General features: G+C 43.7%; 1 protein-coding gene across 1 annotated transcript in view; it reads right to left on the reverse strand.

Moving 5' to 3' along the window:
• The window catches only part of SPRED1 (sprouty related EVH1 domain containing 1), a 117,109-nt gene that overhangs the window by 10,167 nt on the left and 83,578 nt on the right, over positions 1–23,364 (reverse strand). Inside the window, exon 5 of the mRNA XM_050954855.1 lies at positions 4,757–4,912. Coding sequence (XP_050810812.1) covers positions 4,757–4,912 — 156 coding nt within the window. The remainder of the gene's footprint in view (positions 1–4,756; positions 4,913–23,364) is intronic.

Below are 23,364 nucleotides of genomic sequence, written 5' to 3' on the forward strand. Positions count from 1 at the left end.
GTCCACCCCAATAGCAACCTAATAAAAATCAGTGGTCAAGGGAGCAGGGAAAAAAAAATCTATCAGGAAACAAAGTTTTAGTACTGAATTTCCAAAGGTTTTATACATGAAGAGTATAAAGTAATTTTAAAAGCTAGGTGATACACCTTGATAGTGTATCACCTTTAAACAATTCAAAAGCAGGAAGTAAAGGAGACTACAAAGCGTGTGACCCAGGATCAGTTATGTACAAAACACTGTTGGCGAAATAAATTATGTTTACAGTGTGCCTTTCATTCTGAACAATCTCATTCTCTAACTCAACTTCAGAGTATATACCTGCACCTACATTTATATATTTCAGGATTCACATCACCTAATAGTGAAATATGGTCTCTCCTAACACCAGGTAGCAACACTACACAGAAGTTAGAAAGAGAGTGAGAAAGAATCCTATATCAAATTGGAACTCCAGTGAGAATTTCATTAATAAAATTACTCAGCTGGAAATTAGTTAGAACACTGGTGCTAATGTGCTTAGTCTTACTAGAAGTACCAAAAGATTAACGGCTTCACTGTGGTCAGAGCCTTAATGTTGCATTTTGTTTGAAAGACAGTACATCCAAACGAGGCTTGGACGTTTGTTCAGTACTGTACATTTCCCACATTTTCCTAGACAGTGTCCCATCCAACGAAATGGGCAGATCCAGCTCTGCTTAGTTTGCAGTCAGCCTACAATGGTAGGTTGAATACACAATTATACATGAAGGATTGGGTTATGGCTGAATTTCTTTATCCCGTCCATTAAAATTCTTAATCATAACACTACATTAAGCAGTTTCGTATGCTATGGTCAAGATAAAAATCTATAATTTATTCAAATATCCCTGCACCCCAAGAGGGTTTGTTTGAATATATGATCAAAATAAAACACATACTGGCATTTACCTCATTATGCAGAACTCCACATACATATTAGTGTATACATAATTGAAATGCTGCACATTAAAGTCAGGAGAAATATACATTAATCTTTCTAATATTCTGTAAAGGAACAAATCCAGAACCAATAAAAATCAACGATATTCCATGCTCTAAATGAGACTCTTGAGGGCTTATGCTAAAGAGGGATGTGCAGGATGGAACTGGTCCTTAGGTTTGAAAAGAATGCTTTAAGAATCTAAGATTTACCTCAGTCTCCATGGATATTCAACAGTTTATATTTGAATGTTAGTACTTCATGGAAAATCTATAGTAAGGCATTTTTATAGAGACATATGTTCAAAGCACAGCAAAGACAATCTTTACAATACCCCTTTGATGGGGGTAGGCACATATCCCCATTTCACAACCACAAGGACTGAGAAAGAAAGGTCTGGTGACTTATCAAGGAGACAATGAGTCAGCAGCAGAACCAAGACAAACACAGAACTTCATGTTTCAGAGTATCAATGGGGCATTGAAATCAATGAAATCAGTTGAGTTGCTGCACTGTTGTCAAGCATTTGTAACTGAGTGGAAATCCAGTCCTGTGATACGCAACACTACGTGCTGCTCTTCTGCCTAACAAGGGGCAATGAGACAAGCTGAGGACAGCAGAGACGATTCGTATGGCTAGTCTCCTGTGAATGTATGTCATAGCTCTCGTTTGTAACAACAGGCCCAATCTTGCAAGATACTCAGCAAATACCAACTCCAAATGAAGTCAGTGGGGCTTGAGTTACGTGCACCTCACAAGGGAGGCTCATATTTTAGCAGGATCCGGCCCAAAGGGAGACTGAAATAGGAAACTGCATCACATAAAAGGATCTTGCACCCCCCACTGTATACTATTCTTGGCAGGTTTTCAGAAGCTTTGGAAAAGCTTAGTTAGTTAGTCTGGATCTGTAAAAGCAGCAAAGAGTCCTGTGGCACCTTATAGACCTTGTGGAGAATGAGCTTTCGTGGGTGAATACCCACTTTGTCAGATGCATGTACATAAGGTGCCACAGGACTCTTTCCTGATGTTTCAGAGTGGTAGCCATGTTAGTCTGTGTCAGATGCATGTACATAAGGTGCCACAGGACTCTTTCCTGATGTTTCAGAGTGGTAGCCATGTTAGTCTGTATCAGCAAAAAGAACGAGGAGTACTTGTGGCACCTTAGAGTAACAAATTTATGTGGGCTTAAGCTTTCGTGGGCTAAAACCTACTTCATCAGATGCATGCAGTGGAAAATACAGTAGGAAGACACACACACACACCCCCCATGAAAAAATGGGTGTTGCCATACTAACTCTAATGAGACTAATCAATTAAGGTGGGCTATTAGCAGGAGAAAAAAAAACTTCTGTAGTGATAATCAGGATGGCCCATTTCAAACAGTTGACAAGAAGATGTGAGTAACAGTAGTCATCTCAATTATCATGTCAAAAGTTTTTTTTTTTTCTCCCCTGCTGACGATAGCTCATCTCAATTGATTAGACTCTTCCTGTTGGTATGCATACTTCCATCTTTTCATGTTCTCTGTATGTATAAATACCTCCTGTCTGTGTGTTCCATTCTATGCATCCGAAGAAGTGAGCTGTAGCTCACGAAAGCTCATGCTGATATACATTTGTTAGTCTCTAAGGTGCCACAAGTACTCCTGTTCTTTTCATGGGGAAATAGTTACTTTGTGTAATGACCCATCCATTCCCAGTCTTTATTCAAGTCCAATTTAATGGTGTCCAGTTTGCAAATTAATTCCAGTTCTGCAATTTCTCGTTGAAGTCTGTTTTTGAAGTTTTTTTGTTGAAGAATTCGACTTTTAGGTCTGTAATTGAGTGAGCAGGGAGACTGAAGTGTTCTCTGACTGGTTTTTGAATGTTATAATTCTCAACGACTGATTAGTGTCCATTTATTCTTTTGCACAGAGACTGTCTGGTTTAGCCAATGTACATGGCAGAGGGACTCTGTCCACATATCTATTCAAGGGACTCCATCATAGGACTTAATCACATCAGAGGCTCATTCACCTGCACATCTACCAATGGGATATATGCCATCATGTGCCAGCAATGCCCCTCTGCCTCTAAGGTTCCACAAGTACTCCTCGTTTTCAGAACCTCATGAATCCCAATTGTTTGCTTATTTCTCCAGATAGGACTCTCTTTCAAATCAAAGAAGAATGTTTATTTTACTACTGTTGGGTAATTAGTCAACTCCTGAACTAGCTGATACAAGTTTGTAAAAGGGGAGCTTATCTTTCTTTGGAAGAAAGATGTAATGTATTAGAGGGCTCCCTCCTTATGCTTGTTCCAGGGGCAGAAGTACATTTTAATAAAATGCACTGAACTATTATTTGAACTTCCACATTTTCAGCACATGTTATGGACATACTCTCTAGAGTCTCCCTAGTAAAAATACTCTCTAGATTTTCCCTAGTAAAAAGTTCCCAAAAACTTCTTGGCATATAGTCCTCTATAATAAATTTGTTACCCAAGTCAATAAAAATGCCTACTACTTCTATGCTGTCTATCAAAAACCTTGATGCTTTGACACATAAGCAGCAGCAAAATGCACACATCATATTGGAAGACTAAGGTCAGTATTTTCCTTAGTCTTAATATTGTATGCAACACTTATCTTTTGGAAAGTGTATTTTAACATTTGAAGCAGTAAAGTGCCTTTTCCTGTGTCAGTGATCTTTTCCTTTTGTAACTATTTAATACTATTAATGTACAATTTAGATATTGTTTTCCTGTTGTACCAAACATTATATCTTGGTCTCGGACAATGCTCTAAATGAAGTTACTCTAATAATATTAATTAGAAAAATACTCTATGTAATACACCCCAAGTATACATTTATGTATAGTTTCTAACCAACACAGTTTTTCCATACTTTTTTCCATACTTGCCAAAAATGTTGTTTCACTGAGGACTAAGACCATGGCAAATCAAAAAAGTTTCAAAAATAAATGGCATATCAAAACACAGAAATGTGTAATAAAGACTTGAAAAAAAATTCAGAATGTGGAAATAATGGCTTTTCACCTAATCTGGTTAACTCAAGGATGGCTAAACAATTTTACAAAACTTAACCTCCAAAACATCCTTTGTGAGGCAAAAATCCTTTGACATTTCATCCAAAGAGGATATATCTACCACATTTCAGTAAGTAATTCAGTGCAGTATCTACATATAGTGGCTTATAATACAAGTATCATCCCAGCCACACCTACGTAGTGTTGGATTAAATGACTAATATAGAATTACATGGTATGTGATACAAGAAATGTTTCTACGGTTGGAAGCAGGATTGGCAATTTCCTGGGAAAAAACTAGGTTAGGACAGGTCACTGGCAAATACCAGTTGAAATTGGGAAAAATAAAAATTATTAGAATATAATACTAAAAATACCTAGCAATTTAAATAATAGTTTTGCAGTATATATAATATTTTAAATTGAAATGAGTCATAACATGTATAAACTCCTTGCAAAAATACTGAAATATAATATACATTCTGATGTTCAGTATCATATTAAATATATTAGTTTACACCTATTGCAGTTTTATTTTTTACTTGCACAATTTTAAATCTATCTCCAAATCTACTGCCTTATGTAACCACAATGTGATTATGTAATTAAAATGAAGTGTAATGGCGTGTGAATTAACAAAACCATTTTAAAAATAGAAAATGCCTTGAACTGGAACTAACTAGTCTTTCCTGGTATGGTAACAACTACAATTTCACATGGTAAAAATCACATCTGACAAATACAATGCCATCCCCAGTTGGAAATCTCTTACCTGATTGGGTTGGCTGGGAAAGTAGGCTCTTCTAGAGTTCAATTCCTCAAACGTTGAGGGCCTTATATTTGGACTTTTATAAGGTTCACTGGTTACTACAGTTTCATGTTGGAAAAGCTGATCTTTTAATGAACTGGAAGTATCTTCTTGAATTGCCTACAATAGAAAGAATTCAACTTTATTCTGTTCTTGATGTGGACTTAACATTTACATAAAAATCTCTATGAATATCAAACCATAATACCTTCAAACTCTCCAATATATACATATATATTTTACAAGATACATGTTAGAAGGAAACATTCACAAGGTCTCAAACAACATTTTTTTTAAAAAATGGTTTCAGTACTGACAAAGTAAGTCTGCCCAACAGAATGAAATTCCCTGTCCAGAGAACGTATACAGCATAGGCAACAGCAATACAAGCCTCTCTACTCCACCCATGCACTTCAAATCTGACATGGAAGAACCACTTCTAGGAGGGAGTGTTTAGTCCAGTCTCCAGTACTATTTGTTCTAGAAATGTCCACAAAGGTGTTAATTATTGCTTGTACTGTGTGTTTCCAAAATTGTATTGCTTTCACTACACATTGTGAAGAAACAAAAACTCAGACATACTGCTGAAGGAAAAAGTTCTGAAAGTAATGATGCACAAACAGAATTACTGTTTGGGTCTCAAATTTAGAAAGCAAGTTTGTTTAACAGATTGGCTTGCTATACAGGAAAATAAATGAACAAAAAGTGAATTTCAAGATAGATACCGGAGCTGAGTGCTACATAGTCACACGAAGCATACACAAAACTACTACTGACTATTCAATATTGAAACTAAGTTTACATGAAACAAATGGGCACAAGGTTAAGAACCTGTGGCAAATGTATATTAAGACATCTGCAGGATAAATCCACTCATAGCTTGAGATTGTGGAACAGGAAGTGTGCTTTGCTTGAACAGTGGTCTGTTTGTGCCAACGATCAATCTACTGAACAAAATGGAGATAATCTTAAAGAATCTGATGTGTTTAATGAGTTGGGATATATATTAAGGACAGGATGTAGTGAATGAGAATGAGGCAGATCCCAGTTAGCTGCCCTCCCTCACCCCAAACAACCACCCTATATGCCATATTAGCACTGACAGATATAATTAAAAACTAGAATTGACCGGGTGATAAAAACTGATGTTACTGAAAAAGGTCGAACTTCAACTTTGGGTTAATGGTGGTCACTGTAATAAAACTGAACAAGCTAAAGATTTGTAGAGATCCAAAAGATTTGAATAAGCCAATTCAACACAAACTACTGCATAGGACGAGATGAGGTAGTCATGTTCAGACTGCAAACCAAGGGTTTTGTCATGTCCAAAAGATACAGAAAGTGCAAGACTCTGGACTCTTCTTTTGGTAAATATATGTTTAAATCATTTCTTCTTTAAATTAGCTCTGCATCTGAAGTAGAGAAAAGCATCATGTTCTGGATCTTTGACAATCTGGATGAGATGGAAGGAGAGGTTACTTACCTTACAGCAACTTGGAGTTTGAGATGTTTTGCCCCTATGGGTGCTCCACCATAGGATGCATGCATGCTTGTGCCCTCTTGACTGGAGAATACAAAGCAATGTCCATTGGCACTGTCACGGGGCGCATCACTCACTGCTGGCCTGGCGCCTCCTCGTGGTACTCTGGGGATTATCTCGAGGCCGAAGGCCTGTCTGTGGTTTGCACACCGTCACTCTGTCTCTGCTATCAACTTGCTGCCCCTCTTGCAACCTCAGGAACTACAACATCCTCTTTGTGGCTCAGCCCTCCAGCCGTGCCACTGTCTGTGTTCCCCCTTTCTGGGGGAGTTTAACTCCTCAATAGTCAGGCAGTCCCCTCACTCACTGCCTCAGTGCCACTCGCCCAGTGGCTGATAGGGGAACCCAGGCCTGCCCTCTTCTCTGGGTGCTAGCCCAGGGACCCTCAGCTCAGCAGTCTGGGCCTTCTCTCTCTGGGCTCACTGGTCTATCCCTGGGCTGCTTTCTACTACCGGTTCCCCTTCTCTTCCTGGGTCTCCTCCCAGGGATTGACTGCCTTTTCCCAGCTGCCTTTTCTCCATTCAGCTCCTGGGCTTTATAGACCCACAAATTCCTGGCCAGCTGAAGTTCTTTAATCAGCTGCCATCTGGCCTGCATTAAACCCTGCAGGGTGAGTGTGGGGTAGTCACCTCACCACAGGCCCATACTTGCACAAAGTAGCATCTTGTGCCTCAAACCAAGGGATATAAGGAGGCAAGGACCCACTGCCACTCAGCTCCTTCTCAGCTGTTGAGAGCCTTCACAGCCGAGGAGGAGGAGGAGGACGACGACCCATAGGGACAAAACATTTCAAAGAACTCAAGTTACTATATGGTAGGTATTTTCTCTTTTGAGTATATGTCCCTATGAGTGCTCCACTGTAAAATAATCCCAAGCAGTAACTTAACAAGGAGGTGGGTGCTGAGGAGGCACATTCAAGACTGTTCAGAAGATTGCATCACCAAAGGTAGTAGCATCCCTGAAAACAGGAATGGTGTTGTAATGCTTGGCAAAGGTATGGATGGAAGTCCAAGTCACAGTCCTACATACTTCTGATATGGAAACATCCTTCAACAGAGCTATATATGTGGATTGAGATCTAGTGGAATGTATTACCACTCTGTGAGGGTACTGCACCCCAACAGAGACTCATAGCAGGTGTCATAAACAGATAGTTAAGGGTTAATGCGTCTTTTACCTGTAAAGGGTTAAGAAGTTCACCTAGCCTAGCTGACACCTGACCAGAGGAACCAATGGGGGAACAAAATGCTTCAAAAGGAAGGAGGGAAGTTTCCTTTTCAATCTCATCCCAGGCTGACCCCTGCACCTGGTATGGGCCCTGGTTCTTCCTTATCCATTTATCCAAAAAATCCTTTACCCTGGCTTGCCAGAACTTGCAACTACCATCACGAGAGTTCACTATACCCCCTCCAAGTAGCTGCGCGGACTTTGGAGAGGGGGACTTACAGGCTGCCACTCACCTATCCAATGCGATGCATTTGAGTCACAGGCAGCAAGATGTTAGGGGGCTTATTCCTTCACCCTCTCACTTCCCTGGTCCTTCTCGCATGAACAGAGAGCAACAATACCCGAAGTCCAAAGGCACAAACAATTCGATGTTTATTGGGGTGAACTTCCAGCAAGCATGATTCCAGTTTCCTTCCTTAGTGTCCCCCATCCCACCACTGCCACCATGTCATAGGTCTCATCCCCACTCTGAACTTTAGGGTACAGATGTGGGGACCTGCATGGACACTTCTAAGCTTAATTACCAGCTTAGATCTGGTCTTGCTGCCACCATCCAGAATTTCTGAGTACTTGGCTCACTCCCTTTCCCCCAAAAACCTTCCCTTCCTGGATAGCCTCGAGAGACTCCTCCACCAATTCCCTGGTGAGTCCAGATCCAATTCCCTTGGATCTCAAAAACAAGGAAGAATTACTCCTTCCTTCTCCCCTTCTCCCCCTACCAATCCCTGGTGAGTCCAGATCCAATTCCCTTGGATCTAAAAATACAGGGGAAAAAATTAATCAGGTTCTTAAAAAGAAGGCTTTTAATTAAAGAAAAGAAAGGTAAAAGAGAAAAAAAAAACCTCTGGGGGACAGCATATCAGCTAATCTCACAGACAATAGATTGAAAACACAGGATGTTTCCCTGGGCAAAAATCTCAATACTCACAAGAATACCTAATTTGATAATTCCCTTAATGGCACCAAGACAAGTCACAAAAGAAAATAAACATAAACCTATTTATTCCTTTCTAAAACTTACTACTCTGATAAGAGGCTGGTTCCTTGATCTTTTTCATTCTGGCTGAAACTGAAACTGACTAAACAAAGGAAACTTCCCTCCTTCTTTTTGAAACATCTTGTTCCCCCATTGGTCCCTCTGGTCAGGTGTCAGCTAGGCTAGGTGAACTTCTTAACCCTTTACAGGTAAAAGAGGCATTAACCCCTAACTATCTGTTTATGACAGCAGGTAAAAAGGTGTACCCTGAAACCCACTTGGCCAGTCTGTGTGTGGGGATATAGGTTATCCTTCCATTCTCTCAGAAAATGATGAGAGGCCCAGAAGGTCTTAGTCCCATCAAGGTAGAAGGCAACGGCCCTTCTGACATGTAGTGCATGTAGGCTGGTCTCATCTGTGGAGGTATGAGGTTTTGGGTAGAATACTGGGAGTCAAATTTTCTGATTAATGTGATACTCTGAAGATACCTTTGGGAGGAAGTGAGAATGAGGGCATATCATCACCTTTTCTTCATAAACGATGGTATATGGCAGCCCAACGTTAAGGGCACCAAGTTCTCCTGTTTGTCTAGCTCAGGGGCCGGCAACCTTTCAGAAGTGGTGTGCCGAGTCTTCATTTATTCACTCTAATTTAAGGTTTCGTGTGCCGGTAATACATTTTAATGGTTTTTAGAAGGTCTCTCTTTACAAGTCTATATATAATATAACAAACTAATGTTGTATTGTAAAATAAACAAGGTTTTCAAAATGTTTAAGAAGGTTCATTTAAAATTAAATTAAAATGTTGATCTTATGCCACCGGCCCGCTCAGCCTACTGCTGGTCTGGGGTTCTGTTCACCTAGGCCGGCAGTGGGCTGAGTGGGGCCTGCGGCCGGGACCCCCAGCTGGGAAGGGTCTGGCAGCCAGAACCCCAGACCATCAACAGGCTTTGCGAGGCCGGCAGCAGGGACCCCAGACCGGCTATGGGCTGAGCGGCTCAGCCCACTGCCGCGCAGGGGTTCCATCCTCCGGCTCCTGCCAGCCGAGATCCCAGCTGCCGGTCTGGGGTCCCGGCCCTGCCCACATACAGTGGGTACCTACCTTCTCCCTGGTTCGGGCCCATTCTCTTCCTCTCTCTGCACTGAGCTGAGGGTGGGAGTGCACTGAACACAGGGCTAGGGGTGAAGGGCCTGGCCATGAGCTAGAATGAAGGAGGAGGCTCAGGGTTGGGGCAGGTGGTTTGGGTGTGGGGTCACTTACCTGGGTAGCTCCCATTTGGTGTGAGGGGTGCAGGTGGGAATGTGACTCCCATTTGGTGTGAGGGGTAGGGGTGGGGATATGGAGGGTGCAAGAGAGTCAGGGCAGAGGGCTGGGGGCATGGGAGGGGGTGGCAGGGTAGGAGGGCTGGGTATGTGTGGAGGTGCCAGAGTCAGGGCTGGGGTCATGGCGGGGGTGTGGTGAAGGAGTCAACAGAGGGCTGGGTGATACAGGGCTAAGGGCAGAAGAGTGTGTGTGTGTGTGTGTGTGTGTGTGTGTGTGTGTGTGTGTGTGTGTGTGTGTGTGTGTGTGTGTGTGTGTGTCAGGGCAAAGGGCTGGGTGACTGCCCCCCCCCCCGAACCCTCAAGTCCCCACCGCTCCTTGTCCCGACTATCCCCTCCTGGGACCCCACCCCCATCTAAGCCTCCCTGCCCCTTGTCCTGACTGACCCCCTAGAACTCTACCCCCTACTTGTCCTCTGACTGCCCCAACCCTTATCCACACCCCTGCACCCAGACAGACGCCCTGTACTCCCATGCCTATCTAACTGCTCCCCACCCCCTGACAGGACCCCCAGAACTCTGGACCCACCCAACCCCCCCCCCCCGCTCCCTGCCTGCCCCAACCCCTCTCCACACCCCTGCCTCCTGACAGGACCCCCAGAACTCCCGACTCATCCAACCTCCCCAGCTCCTTGTCTCCTGACCACCCCCTCCAGAGACCTCCCTCACCCTAACTGCTACCCCAGGACCCTCCTTGCTCCCTGTCCCCTGACCCCCTATCCATCTCCCAAACAGACCCCGTGACTCCCATACCTTATCCACCCCCCCTGCTCCCTGACTGCCCCCTCCAGAGACCCCTGCTCCTAACCACCCCACCAGGATCCCACCCCCACATCCAACCCACCCTGCTCCCTATCCCTTGACTGCCCCCACCGCTTACCCAACTTCCCCCCCCGGGCCCCTTACCATGAGGCTCCCTGCTCATCTGGAGCCCTGCCACCGCCGAGCGCGCAGCCCAGCCCTGCCCCTCAGAGCGATGTGCGCATAACAGCAGGGCTCTGGATAAGCGGGGAGCGTCTTTACCTCTCCATGGAGCCAAACGCTCCCCCGCGGGAGAGCGCAGCCCCAGCCCCCAGAGAGCTGCACGCGCGGCAGCAGGGCTCTGGGGGAAGGCGGGGGAGGGCCGGCAGCTTGCAGTGCTCGGTGGGACACTCCGGCCCAGGACTGCGGACCCCGCGGCTTGCCGCATCGGCAGGATTTTTAATGGCACGTGGAGTCCCAGCAGGCAGTCGCGTGCCATTAAAAAATGGCACGCGTGCCATCTTTGGTACGCGTGCCATAGGTTGCCGACTCCTGGTCTAGCTGAAGCAATGGCAATGAGGAATGAAGTCTTGAGGGAGAGCTGGGAGAGAGAACATGTAACTACTGGTTCAAAGGTAGGTTTCCTTAGGACAACAGGAAACAAATTGAAGTTGCAACTGGGAGAGCTGATTCTGTACAGGGGCAAACAAAATGGTTAAGACCCTTGAGGAATCTAGCTGTAGTAGGGTGGGTAAAGACTGAAAAGCCTTTGATGGGTGAGTGGAAGGCTGTAATAGTGGCCAAATGTACTCAGAGCGTAGTGACAGGTTTTCAAATCCAACAGGTAGCCAGGATTTTGGAGACCAGACCCTCTGAGGCTTGGGAAGATTAAAGAGAACAACGGGAGTGGAGCACTTCCATTTTTGAAGATAGTCTAGCTCCATACTAGAGAACCATGTAGGAACCATGTTGTCAGGTTCAAGAAGGAGAGATTGGAGTCGATCAGGGTCCCTCAGTCCTGCAACACGAGATCCTTCCTGAGATGAAGTTGGTGAGATGTTGGCACAGAGAGGCGTAGCAGGCTTGAGTGCCACACTTACCTTGCTCAGGACAGTGCTATGAAGATTACCTTTAATCTCAAGACCTGACTCCAAACTGCATCTGAAAAGAGGGAAGGTTGAGGTGGATAACATGCGGTAGGGGATGGCATAATGTGTCATGAATGTGGGTACCGAAGACCATGTTGCGGCCCTGTAGATGCCCTGGTTAGGGACATGTGCCAGGAAGGCAGCTGAAGATGCCTAAGCCCTAGTCGAATGAGCCTTTACTATCGGTGGAGGGACAGCCTGTGCCAACTCATAAGAAGTACGGATGCAGGTAGTGATCCAATTCTAAATCCTCTGAAGACACCGGAAGGCCCTTCATCCTGTCAACTATCGTGATAAAAAGCTGGGTCGATCTGCAGAAGGGCTTGGTGTGCTCCAGGTAAAACGCCAAGGTGTGCCTGACATCTAGAGTGTGCAGCTGCTTCTCCTCATTTGTCATGTGAGACTTTGGACAGAACACTGGGAGGAAGATATCCTGGTTGACATGGAAGTGCGACACCACAGTTGGCAGGTAGACCGGATGGGGCTGCAGTTGGACCTTGTTGTAAATACTGTGCATGGGGGCTCTGAAGTGAGGGCTTTAATTTCAGAGAGACATCTTACCGAGGAAATAGCTACAAGGAATGCAACCTTCCACAAGAAGTGGGAAAGAGAACAAGAAGCGTAGGCTCAAAGGGCAGACTCATGAGCCTGGAGAGGACCAGGTTGAGGTCCCACTGCTGAACCAGATCCCAGACCGGTGGAAAGAGTCTTTCAAGGCCTTTCAGGAACCCGATCAAGATCTCATACAAGAGTATCGAGCTACCCTGGATGTGAGGACAGAAGGCTGATATGGCAGCCTGGTGCACCTTGACTGAAGAGAAGGCGAGCCCTTGGTGCTTTAAGTGAAGCAGGTAATTCAGGGTGGACTGCAGAGACAACTCAGTTGGGGAGACAGTCTGCTCCAAAGCCCAGCCAGAGAAACGCTTTCCACTTTGTAAGTTGCTCTGGTGGAGAGCTTTCTGCTATACCTGACTAGAGCAGGCTTGTTCCTCTGGATTCAGCCATGCAGCATCCAGGCTGTGAGGCGGAGAGAGGTGTAGTGCAGGTGCAGGAGTCGAATGATCCTGTGAGAGTAGGTCCAGGGGTCTGGGAAGTGGCCACAGGCTGCAACAGCCAGGCTCATGAGCACGCCGAACCAATGCTGAGGTGACAATAATGACCCATGCCTTGTCCCTTTTGATTTTTGACAGGACTTTGCCGATGAGCAGAACTGGTGGGAAGGCATACATCAGGTCCTCTGACCAAGACAGGAAAAAGGCATTAGATAGTGAGCCTCTGCCGAGGCCTTGGAGAGAACAAAACTGATGACACTTTCTGTTCTGACTGGTGGCAAACAGGTCCATGTGGGGAGCTCCCCACTTCTGGAAGAGCATTCTGACAATCTCCAAGTGAAGGGACCACTCATGATGAGAGAAGAAGAACCTGCTGAGGCAACTTGCTAGTGTGTTCCTGATGCTGGGGAGGTGCAATGCTTTCAGGTGGATTGTATGTTGGATGCAGAAGTCCCACAGACGGAGGGCCTCCTGGCACACAGCTGACAATCAAGTTCCTCCTGCATGTTGACACAGAACATGGAGGCCATGTTGTCCATCAACATTTGCACCACCCACCCGGATAGCTGGGGAATGAAGACATCACAAGCTAGGTGGTTGGCTCTGAACTCCCTGACATTTATATGCAGTGCAAGCTCCTTTCGAGACCATAACCCTTGAGTCCGCTGTGTACCGAGATACATTCCCCAATTGAGGTCGGACGCATCCGAAATCAGGGAGACCATGGGTTGTGGGCTCGCAAATGGCACACCTTCCAACACCAGAATCAGGTCGGACTATCACTACAGAGACGCAAATATCTGTGGAGGGATCGTGATGACCTTGTCTAGATGATGTCTGGCCGGGGAGCAGACCGATGCCAGCCACATCTGGAGAAGACGCAGCTTGAGTCCCGCATGTCGGACAATGTACATGCATGCTGCCATGTGCCACAATAGTCTGAGATAAGACCGTGGTGAGTGGATGGGCAGTGAAGTGGCAATCAGATCTGACATTGCCCTGAACATTGCCTCTGTCAGGAACGCTCTGGCTCGGGTAAAGTCGCTAACCGCGCTGACAAACAATATCCGTTGGACTGGGATCAATAATGATTTTTCTTCATTTATCAACAAGCCCAGAGCTTGACAAGTGGCTTGCAAATCTCGATGCTGCGCTGGACCTGGAGCAGACCTTGATGAGCCAGTTGTCAAGGTATGGGTAAATCTGGATACCCTGCCATCTGAGGTAGGCTGCCACCACCAACATGCATTTCGTATACACCCTTGGCGCTATTGCTAGGCCAAAGGGAGCACTGCAAATTGGTAGTGGGCGGTCCCAACTATGAAACATAGGAACCATCTGTATCTACGAAATATCAATATGTTAAAGTAAGCGTCTTTCAGATCAAGGGCAGTGTACCAGTCTCCTGGATCCAGGGAAGGAATGATGGAGGCTGTGATACATGAAGGGGTGTGTGTGTGTGTGTGTGTGTGTGTGTGTGTGGGGGGGGAGAATAGCTCCCTTTTATGGACCCAACCAGCTAGTTAGCTATAAAATCCCTTTTAGTAGCTGTTCTCTACTTACTTTACCTGTAAAAGGTTAAAAGTCTCACTGCTATGCATAGGTAAAAGGAAGTGAATGGGCCCCTGGCCAAAAGAGCCAATGGGAAGGCTAGAACTTTTTAAAACTGAAACAAGGCTCCCATTTTGTCTTTGTTTTTTCTGTTCTTCAGAGAGGGGGAAACAGGGCAGCAACTATGCTGTAAGAAGCTTGGGACCAGATTTGAAAAATCATCAGTATCATACCTAGAAACTACTCATTTGAAACCCCAGATATGCAAGTAGATCAGGAAATGTCTAGGAAGACGTGATTAGATTTCTCTATTTTTTTATTTCTTTATGGCTTGTGGACTCCTCTATGCTAACTCAAGATGCTTTTGTTTTGCTTCTAACCTTTAAGCTGGACCTCAAGAAACCTATTCTTGGTGCTTAATTCTTACAGTTGTTCTCTCTTTTTTTTTTTTTTTTTAATTTAGTAACAGCCTGAGTTTTCAGATGTATTTTCTTTTTTCTTTAAATACAATTTACCTTTTTTAAGAGCAGAAATGGTTTTGTGTGTCCTAAAAGGTTTGCGCACATGTTGTTTAATTAGTTGGTGACAACAGCTTATTTCCTTTCTTTCTCAGCTCTTCCCCAGAAGGGGGGTGAAAGGGCTCAAGGGTATTCGCAGGAAGGAATTGCCAAGTGCGCCTTCCTGGGTTCTCAAAGGGGTTTTGCACGTGGGTGGTGGCAGCATCTTACCCATCCAAGGTCGGAGAAAAGCTGTAACCTTCAGAGTTTACTTCAAGAGTGCAGTGGCCAGTATTAATTTTTAGAATCCTTGCGGGCCCCCATTTTCTGCACTCAGAGTGCCAGAGTGGGGAATTAACCTTGACAGAGGCCAAGGAGACCATGGGGAACTTCAACTTCTTGAGGTACTTGTTGAGGCTCTGCAGGTCAAGGATGGGTTGTGGATTCCACCCTCCCACCCTTGGTTTTTGGAATAAAAAAATAGGAGGCGTAAAACCCTTTCCCCCTCAAGTGCAGAGGGACTTCCTCCATGGCTTCCACCCGCAGTAGGCCTTGCACCTCCTGAGTGAGCAGATGCTTGTGAGAAGGGTCCCTGAAGAGGGACGGGGGTTGGTAGGGGTGGAATAGAAACAAACTAGAGGGTATATCCCCCCCGCTACTGTGCTGAGGACCCACTGGTCTGATGTTATAGAGACCCAGACAAGGAGAAAGGGAGACAAACAAACAGAAAGTAACAGGGGAGCAGGATCCAGGACACAGGCTGGAAGGTTGTCCTTGGGCACATCCTCAAAATTACTGCTTGTTACTTGGCTGGTTATGGGTGGAGCTCAGGTGAGCTGAGGGTGCCGGCTGATGACCTTGCCGGCACTTACAGTCCTTGTGGAAGGACACTGACTGAGGTTTGCTTCCAAACCTGTGGCGCTGTTGCGGCTTAAACTGCTTCCTTGCTGGCCCCATCATGTAAAGGCACAGGAAGCGCAAGGTAGTCCTAGAGTCTTTCAGGCTATGTAATTTACTGTCTGTTTGCTCCAAAAACAGTGCCAAGCCATTGAATGGGAGGACCTGGATGGATTGCTGAAGCTCCATCAATAGGCCTGACAACTGCAACCAGGATGTCCGCCCCACAGAAATGACCAAAGCCATGATCTTGGTTGTAGAGTCTGCTGCACCTGAGGCCACTTGGAGGGCTTCCCTGGCCACAGCTCTGCCCTCATCAAGGATAGCCAGAAATTTCTTCCTGGGGTCCTCTGGCAGCAAATCCAAATATTAAAACCATAATGGCCAAGTAAGGCCTGATGGTTGGCCCCTCTCAGCTAGAGGGTGGACATAGACTAATTTTTTCTAACAAAGATCGAGCCTCTTCGCCTCCTTGTTCTTACGTGTTGATCCTAGTTGGTCCTGCCTATCGTGCTCATTGGCTGCCGACACAACAAGTGAGCTTGGGGCAGGGTGGGTATAAAGATACTCATACCCTTTAGTGGGGACATAGTATTTTCTTTCTGCCCGCTTGGCAATGGTGGCCAGGAAGGAAGGTGTCTGCCACAGGGCCTTAATAATTTTTACCACTCTCTCGCGCTCTGGCAATGCCACCTTGGAAGTGGCTGCTGCACGTAGCACATTGAACAGGGAGTCTGAGGGCTCTGCCAGTTCCTCAGCTTCCATCCCCAAGTTTGAGGAGACCCTCTTCAAAATCTGCTGGTGGGCCCCTGCATCATCCTGAGGAACCAAGTGAGAGGGTCCTGCTATTGCCTCATCAGGCAAAGATGAGGAGGAGTCAGGTACAGGTGGGTCGCCAACTCTGCTGCTTCTGCTAAGGGAACTTGGCCAAGGCTGGACAGTCCTGGGGAAACTGCTCTGACTCCACATCCGAGTCAGGTGGTGGGCGAGAGACTGTCACTGACAATCTTTCAGATGCCCCCGAGACAAACCTATGCCCTGTGATGGGTGGGAAAATCCCCAGGGGTTCCATGTTGCCCCTGGTGGGTGGCCTTGGCCTGCAAACTGGGTCCTCCTCCTCGCTGTCCAAGCCCGAGGAGGGAGAAACTTGTCTGGGGGACCAGGATGGTACCGAGGCCACCTGTCTACCCTGATCCTGTCAGCTCTGGTTGTGGACTTCTATTAAGGACCTGTATGGGGACGATGGCTCTTGGTGCCACGACCCCAATGACCAGTGTCAGCGTTCGGTGGATCGGTGATGATAACCTGGCGATCGATGCATCAGTTAGAGAGCGGTGCCGCTTTGTAGATTGGGAAAGGGAGCAAGAAGACTGACATGTCAGAGATCAATGTGCTCACGGTGAACTGTACTGGTGATCCGGCGACCAAGCTCTGGCATCTCGACCCTCCAGAATGGTGCCGTGAGCTGTGAGAGCAGCTAAGGTGCTCCAGGCTTTGGTGCTGCGTGTCTGCAGTGGATCACTAGTGATTGATGCCTAGAGCCCAAGGAACAGTGCTTAGAGTCCAGGGACTGACACCGGGGACTCTGGCAGACCAGCTGACTCGCATTGGGGGACTGGTGGTGCTGTTCAGGCAAGTGCTGATGGGGCACCCACTGTGGTAAGGAGCAGTGCTGCACTGATGGAGACTGCTGGAAAGGTCCCAAGGCAGATTTACCCATTAAATGGGGAAAACTCACTGGCTGGCATGGGCAGCACCAGAAGGACAGTATGTCCTGAGGGGACCGCAGCACCAGGTGCTGAGTCTCTCTGCCACTTCCTGGGATGGGGGCAGGTCTTGACAGCTCAGTGAGAGTCAGAGCCTGGCCACCATCCAGAGGGGAAGAGCTGCCCCATGCAGGTCTTTGCTCTCCTCTGGCTCTCTCCTTCACTTTATGGGACATAGGAGAATGCCCCCTCCTGGACTTACTTTGCTTTTTAGCTGGTACAGGGATGAGGAATGGCGCCAGTTGGAGGTTGGTGCATTCCACACCGAGGTTGCAGTACTTGGAGCAGAGTCCAATCTTGTCGGCTCTGAGGCCGGTCCAAGGGCCGACTCAATAAGGAATGCTCGGAGATGAATGTCCAGCTCCTTTTTAGTCTGTGGGCTGAAGCTCTTGCAAATGTGACACTTGTCGCTCATGTGGGTTTCTCCTAAACACTTCAGGCAGCTTTTATGGGGATCACTGACTGACGTGGTTTTTTTGCAACAGTCATAAGGTTTGAAGCCCAGGGACCAGGGCATGCCCCATCCCTAGGCTGAATCCCACATGGGACTAACTATTTCTGACTTAACACTAAGAGAACTATTAACTATACAACAAATTCACTATTAGATATAGTACAGTTGGGAAAGCTTGTGAAGGAAGGAGACATTCCAGCACAGTCACTGGCAGCAAAAAAAAACTGGGGGGAGGGGGAGGTAAGCCAGTGGTGCCCCTTATACTGGTGCATATGCGGGCCACTCCAGAGGAAACCAGAGCCGGTCTCCTACAGATACCACTGCGGGAAAAATTTCCGGCACCAGTGCATGTGGTGAGCACATATACCTATAATGAAATGGATATGAGCAAGCATTTGAAGAAGAATGAGAAAGATATAAAATTAACATGGAACACATTCAATGGATTAAAAGATGGCTAATTTCTAGGTCTCAAATGTGACCGTAAATGGGGAATCATGATTGCACAGGTGGTGCTTCTAGTAGAGTCCTATGTGGATTGGTTCTTGGCCCTATGCTATTTAGTATTTTTAAGTAATGACCTGGAAGAAAATATAAAATCATTACTGAAAGTTTGCAGATGACACCAACATTGGGAGAGTGGTAAATAACCAAGAGGTCAGGTCACTAGTACAGAGAGCTCTGGATTGCTTGGTAAGCTGGACTCAAGCAAATATGTATTTGACTAAATGTAAATGTATACATGTATGTCAATGTACATATTTAGGAACAAAGAACGTAGGCCATACTCATAGAATATGGGACTCTATCCTGGAAAGCAGTGACTCTGAAAAAGATTTTGGGGTGGAGATGGATAACCAGCTGAACATGAGCTCCCAATGCAATGCTATGGACTAAAGGGCTAAAGATGCTAAATGGGGGACTCTTGAGTAGGAAGGTTACTATACCTCTATACTTGGTACTGGTGCACCCAGTGCTGGCATACTGTGTTTAGTTCTGGTTTCCACAATTCAACAAGGATGATTATAAATAGGAGAGCATTCACAGAAGAGCCAGGCTAATGATTAAAGGATTAGAAAACATGCCTTATAGCAATAGATTCAAGGAGCTCAATCTATTTATCTTAACAAAGAGAAGGGTAAGGGTTGACTTGATTACACTGTAAGTATCTACATGGGAATATTTAATAAAGGTACTCTTCAGTCTAGAGGAGAAATATATAACATGATTCAATGGCTAGAAGCTGAAGCTAGACAAATTCAGACTGGAAATAAGGCATAAATGTTTTATAGTGAGAGTAATTAACTCAGAACAATTTTCCAAGGGTAATATTGGATTCTCCAATGAAAATTTTAAAATCAAGATTGGATGTTTTTCTAAAAGATATACTGTAGGAATTATTGCGGGAAAGTTCTATGGCCTGTGTTATACAGGAGGTGAGACTAGATGATCACAATGATCCCTTCTGGCTTTGGAATCTATAGATCCATGCTCCGGCACAAAAGATAAAAAAGCTAAACGCTGGATTTAATGTGCAAATTTCTGAGTGCTAAATTGTCAAAGAAAGGCACCTAAGTTGTATCTACAAAATTTGCATATATTCAGTCATGTAACAGAAGCATGCAAAGCATCTATTTGTGTATGTATTAGCATAGTTTGCAGGCACATGTTAGGGTAAGTCTACATTGCAGCTGGAAGTATAAAATTTCCTGCTTGGGTAAAATGTACACATGCTAGCTTTGAGCTAAAGTGCTAAAAAAATAGCGACATACAAACAGCAGCATGAATTGCTATAGTATGTTTTGCGTGGAGTTCCTTCTTATTATCTGTCCCTATTTGCTTGAGCCCAGCTTACCAGGCGATCCAGATCTTTCTGAATTAGTGTCATGACCTCTTCATTATTTACCCACTCCCCCCAGTTCAGAGCAGGGTGGAGATAAGAAGAAAGAAATGTACTGGAAATTCGTAAGGTAATAACTGAGGAAGGAAAACTCTACAAAGATTGACTTTTGCCTAATGACACAGACAGTGTCCTTTTAATTATCGTCAGAATATCAGAGATGACTATATTTAAATAAAGCTGCTTACTTTACATGGGTGCAAAATAGTTAAATGAACCAATAAACTTTTTTAGTGAACTCATAATTCAGAAATATCCAAAGCAATTTTATTAAATTTGAAAAAAGCTTTACTTTGGACAGAGGATATAATATGCCAAGTTTTAGTCCAATGTGAATTTTTATGGCATAGTTATGAACATCTGAAAAACAGTATTTATAATGGAAATGATGACACAACTTGAAGAAGGAGGTCCTAGAAACAAACTCCAGTTATACTGAAAAAATTCTTTAAATGAGAACCAAGCATGTAAAATCTTCCTTAAGAACAAAATTTGTTATATTATATATTATACAAACACACATGCACACGTCCCCCTTTTCTATTGTCCACAGCAATTACACACCGCCCACATTTAATATCCTTTTACCACAGCCTGCAAAGTTCAGCACAAGCATAGGTTAGTCAGTATTATCTGTAAAGTAATCTACGCCAGTTTTTAATGCACAAAGGAAATCTGGTTTGCTCTCAGCTGCTGGTATAATAATTACTGTCCTACGGTTGCTACGAGATACTAACATTTTTTTTCCCAAGACTACTAAAACATTTCTGTGCTCACAGGCAAAAGGATGCTGGGAAAAGCAATAAAATGAATCCAGCTGTAGCTCTCCAGCGGAATTCAAAGCCAGATGACAGCTGTAGAGAAAATGAAAACCAGAAAGAGTTTCTCTCTTCTTCAAAGCTTCTCTCCTCACTTTTCCCTTCTTCCAGTTTCCTAGAGCTAAGCCTTCGAGAGAATTCAGCATTGTTTTGCAAACATTGTTAAAAATGTTCTGTTTTCAGTATTTTGAATGATTATACAGAAGGAATGACAAAATACCACATTTCCCTTACTTGTACTTTGCTTCCACGAGGCCTGAAATTTTGCTGCTTGATTCCAACCATCAGGTGAAGGTTTTAAGTAATTTTTTTTTTTCATTTGAGTAAGTGAAACAGATCTCAATAAATTTAAAGTAACCATCTTCTGTTTTAGCTATTTCTTAGAGTGATGGAGCAATTTTCAGATTTGGCAGTAAAGCCTTCACTACAAACAATCACATGCATTTTTTGGCCTAGATTCTGAAAGTGTTGAAATGTTGTCCAGATTAGTTTGAATATTTTTAAGCAGTTTAAGGAAAAATAAATAAGACATATATTGCTTCTCCTAAGTCTGCTTTGCCTAACCACAATGGAACACTAACATTTTTTGGTGTCAAATCTGGTATACAAATTCATAACCCATAACAGGAGGTGGTCTACCTTTGAAAAAGTAAATAGGGAGAGATGAAATAGCTAATAATTTGTATTAATCAGAAAAAATAGTAATTTCTCTTCCTTGTTTAGTATGCACTATCCCTCACACAGAATTGCTATATTAAATTTAAATAAGAAATACAGATGACTGTCACATTTACTGCTTGGAGTTAAACCTAATTAATATGCTATCTGCACTGCATACAAATAATTCGTGTAAGAATTTCTTGATCCCGTAATACATGAAATAAATAAAATTACAAACATCATAGTATCTCTGCTAAATTAGATTGCAGTTACTTGCAAGAGGCCATAATGCTATAAATTATTTTGATAAGATGAAGCCTAAACTTCATTTGAACACAAAAACCTGGACACTCATTAAACATTACCTTTACAAAAAGGAACATGACCAACTCACATCCTGTCTGCTGCAGTAAGACCATTTTAGACAATGTGTGTGAATCAAAGGCCTTTTCGCCACTTCAGCTAAAAACCTGAAGCACTTAATCCTGATAACAATGATCAAGCACTTCCTTGGAGTCAAAGAATATGAAAACTTTTCTTTTTTTATCCATCAAGTTTAAATTTTCCCTTGTCTTTGCCTACAGCAGGAAACTCAAAGAGGAACTTCTTGTCTTAGTACATCAAAGCTGCAGTGAAACAGTGTTAGTGGCCTGTTGATCACACCAATATACCTGCACAACAAAATCTGTAAGGCATTGTAACATATTTGATGTATCTTGCAAGTCTCAAAATCAAAATTTACAGTAAGCATATCAATTTGAAAGAAATAAGCAAGTATTCCAACAATACTGTATGCTTAGACTTCACTATCAGATGAAAACAGATTAAAAGATCTTGATTAGTTCTTCACTTTTGGATTAGGATTGTTAACTTCTTCATTTAAAAATAAAATAAAAAAAAATCACCCCTATCTATGAGTTTGTATTTGGTAGAGGAAAACAATTATTGCCAGGCACTTAAAACTGCAGGTACACTGAATGCAAAAACATGCACTTCAGCTGAGCCCACATGTCCTAAATTTAAACAAGAAAATCTGATAAATGCATGCCTCATTGCTTAGCTTCCCACTCATGAGCAATAAATGGGTCTCTGTGCACCCACTGTACTCACAGCTAAAAATTTGTCCTTTAGAGTCTCTATACATGTGTATGCTAAATTTGTGTGTGTGTGATTTTATATTTATGACACACACACATCATTTATGACTGCACTAACCTTTTAATATAAATTTACATTTTAAATTAATGTAGTAACTAGTTAATAAATTGTACTTAAAATGTTAAGTTGATCCTACTGTAAGAAAATTGTTTTTGAAAAATAAATAATGTCACCTAACCACTTACGGTGGTGAATTGGTATTTTATGGTGCTAAACAAAAAAAAAATATGTACACTGAGTGCTAGCAGTGAAAGTCTTCAGATACAACACACAAGTGATTTAATAAATGGTAGTTTTAGTCTCACTGTAATCAATAAATATAGCTGTACCATTCTTTTCCTTAATAGCAGTTTGGGAAAACCTGAAGTGCTGATTTTTTCTTTAAAGTATGTTTAGGATTTCAATAATATTCTTTGCAGTTGAAAAGTCAATATTAAACTATATAGTTTGAAAGTCAAATGAAAATCTCCTCAATTGAGAAAGAACCTGTTGGATTTGGCTGTCAGCTGGGAATTTTCTTATGTATCTTTAGGATTTTTCATTTACATAACCTACCTTCTCTCTCATTAATTCTAGACAGACAGATAATTCTAGATAATTCTATCCTTCAGCTTTTGTATTGGAAGGTATGCTCTAACATACTTTTCTTTCCAACATACATTTAAACCAAAAGGCCATCTGAACATAAAGTTACAGACCCTTAAAAAAGAAGTTATAAAGCAAGAAGTTCAGTTATCACCAAACTTAGCTCCCTCACACTAAAGGGATTTTATAATAGTGTAATGTTATTATATACCTATCTTTTAATAGCTCTACACCAGTAGAGGTACAAATGAGTCCAGAGATGTTATGTAGATTTTTACTATGA

The sequence above is a fragment of the Gopherus flavomarginatus genome, chromosome 5, assembly GCF_025201925.1.
Source record: "Gopherus flavomarginatus isolate rGopFla2 chromosome 5, rGopFla2.mat.asm, whole genome shotgun sequence".
NCBI lineage: Eukaryota > Metazoa > Chordata > Testudines > Testudinidae > Gopherus > Gopherus flavomarginatus.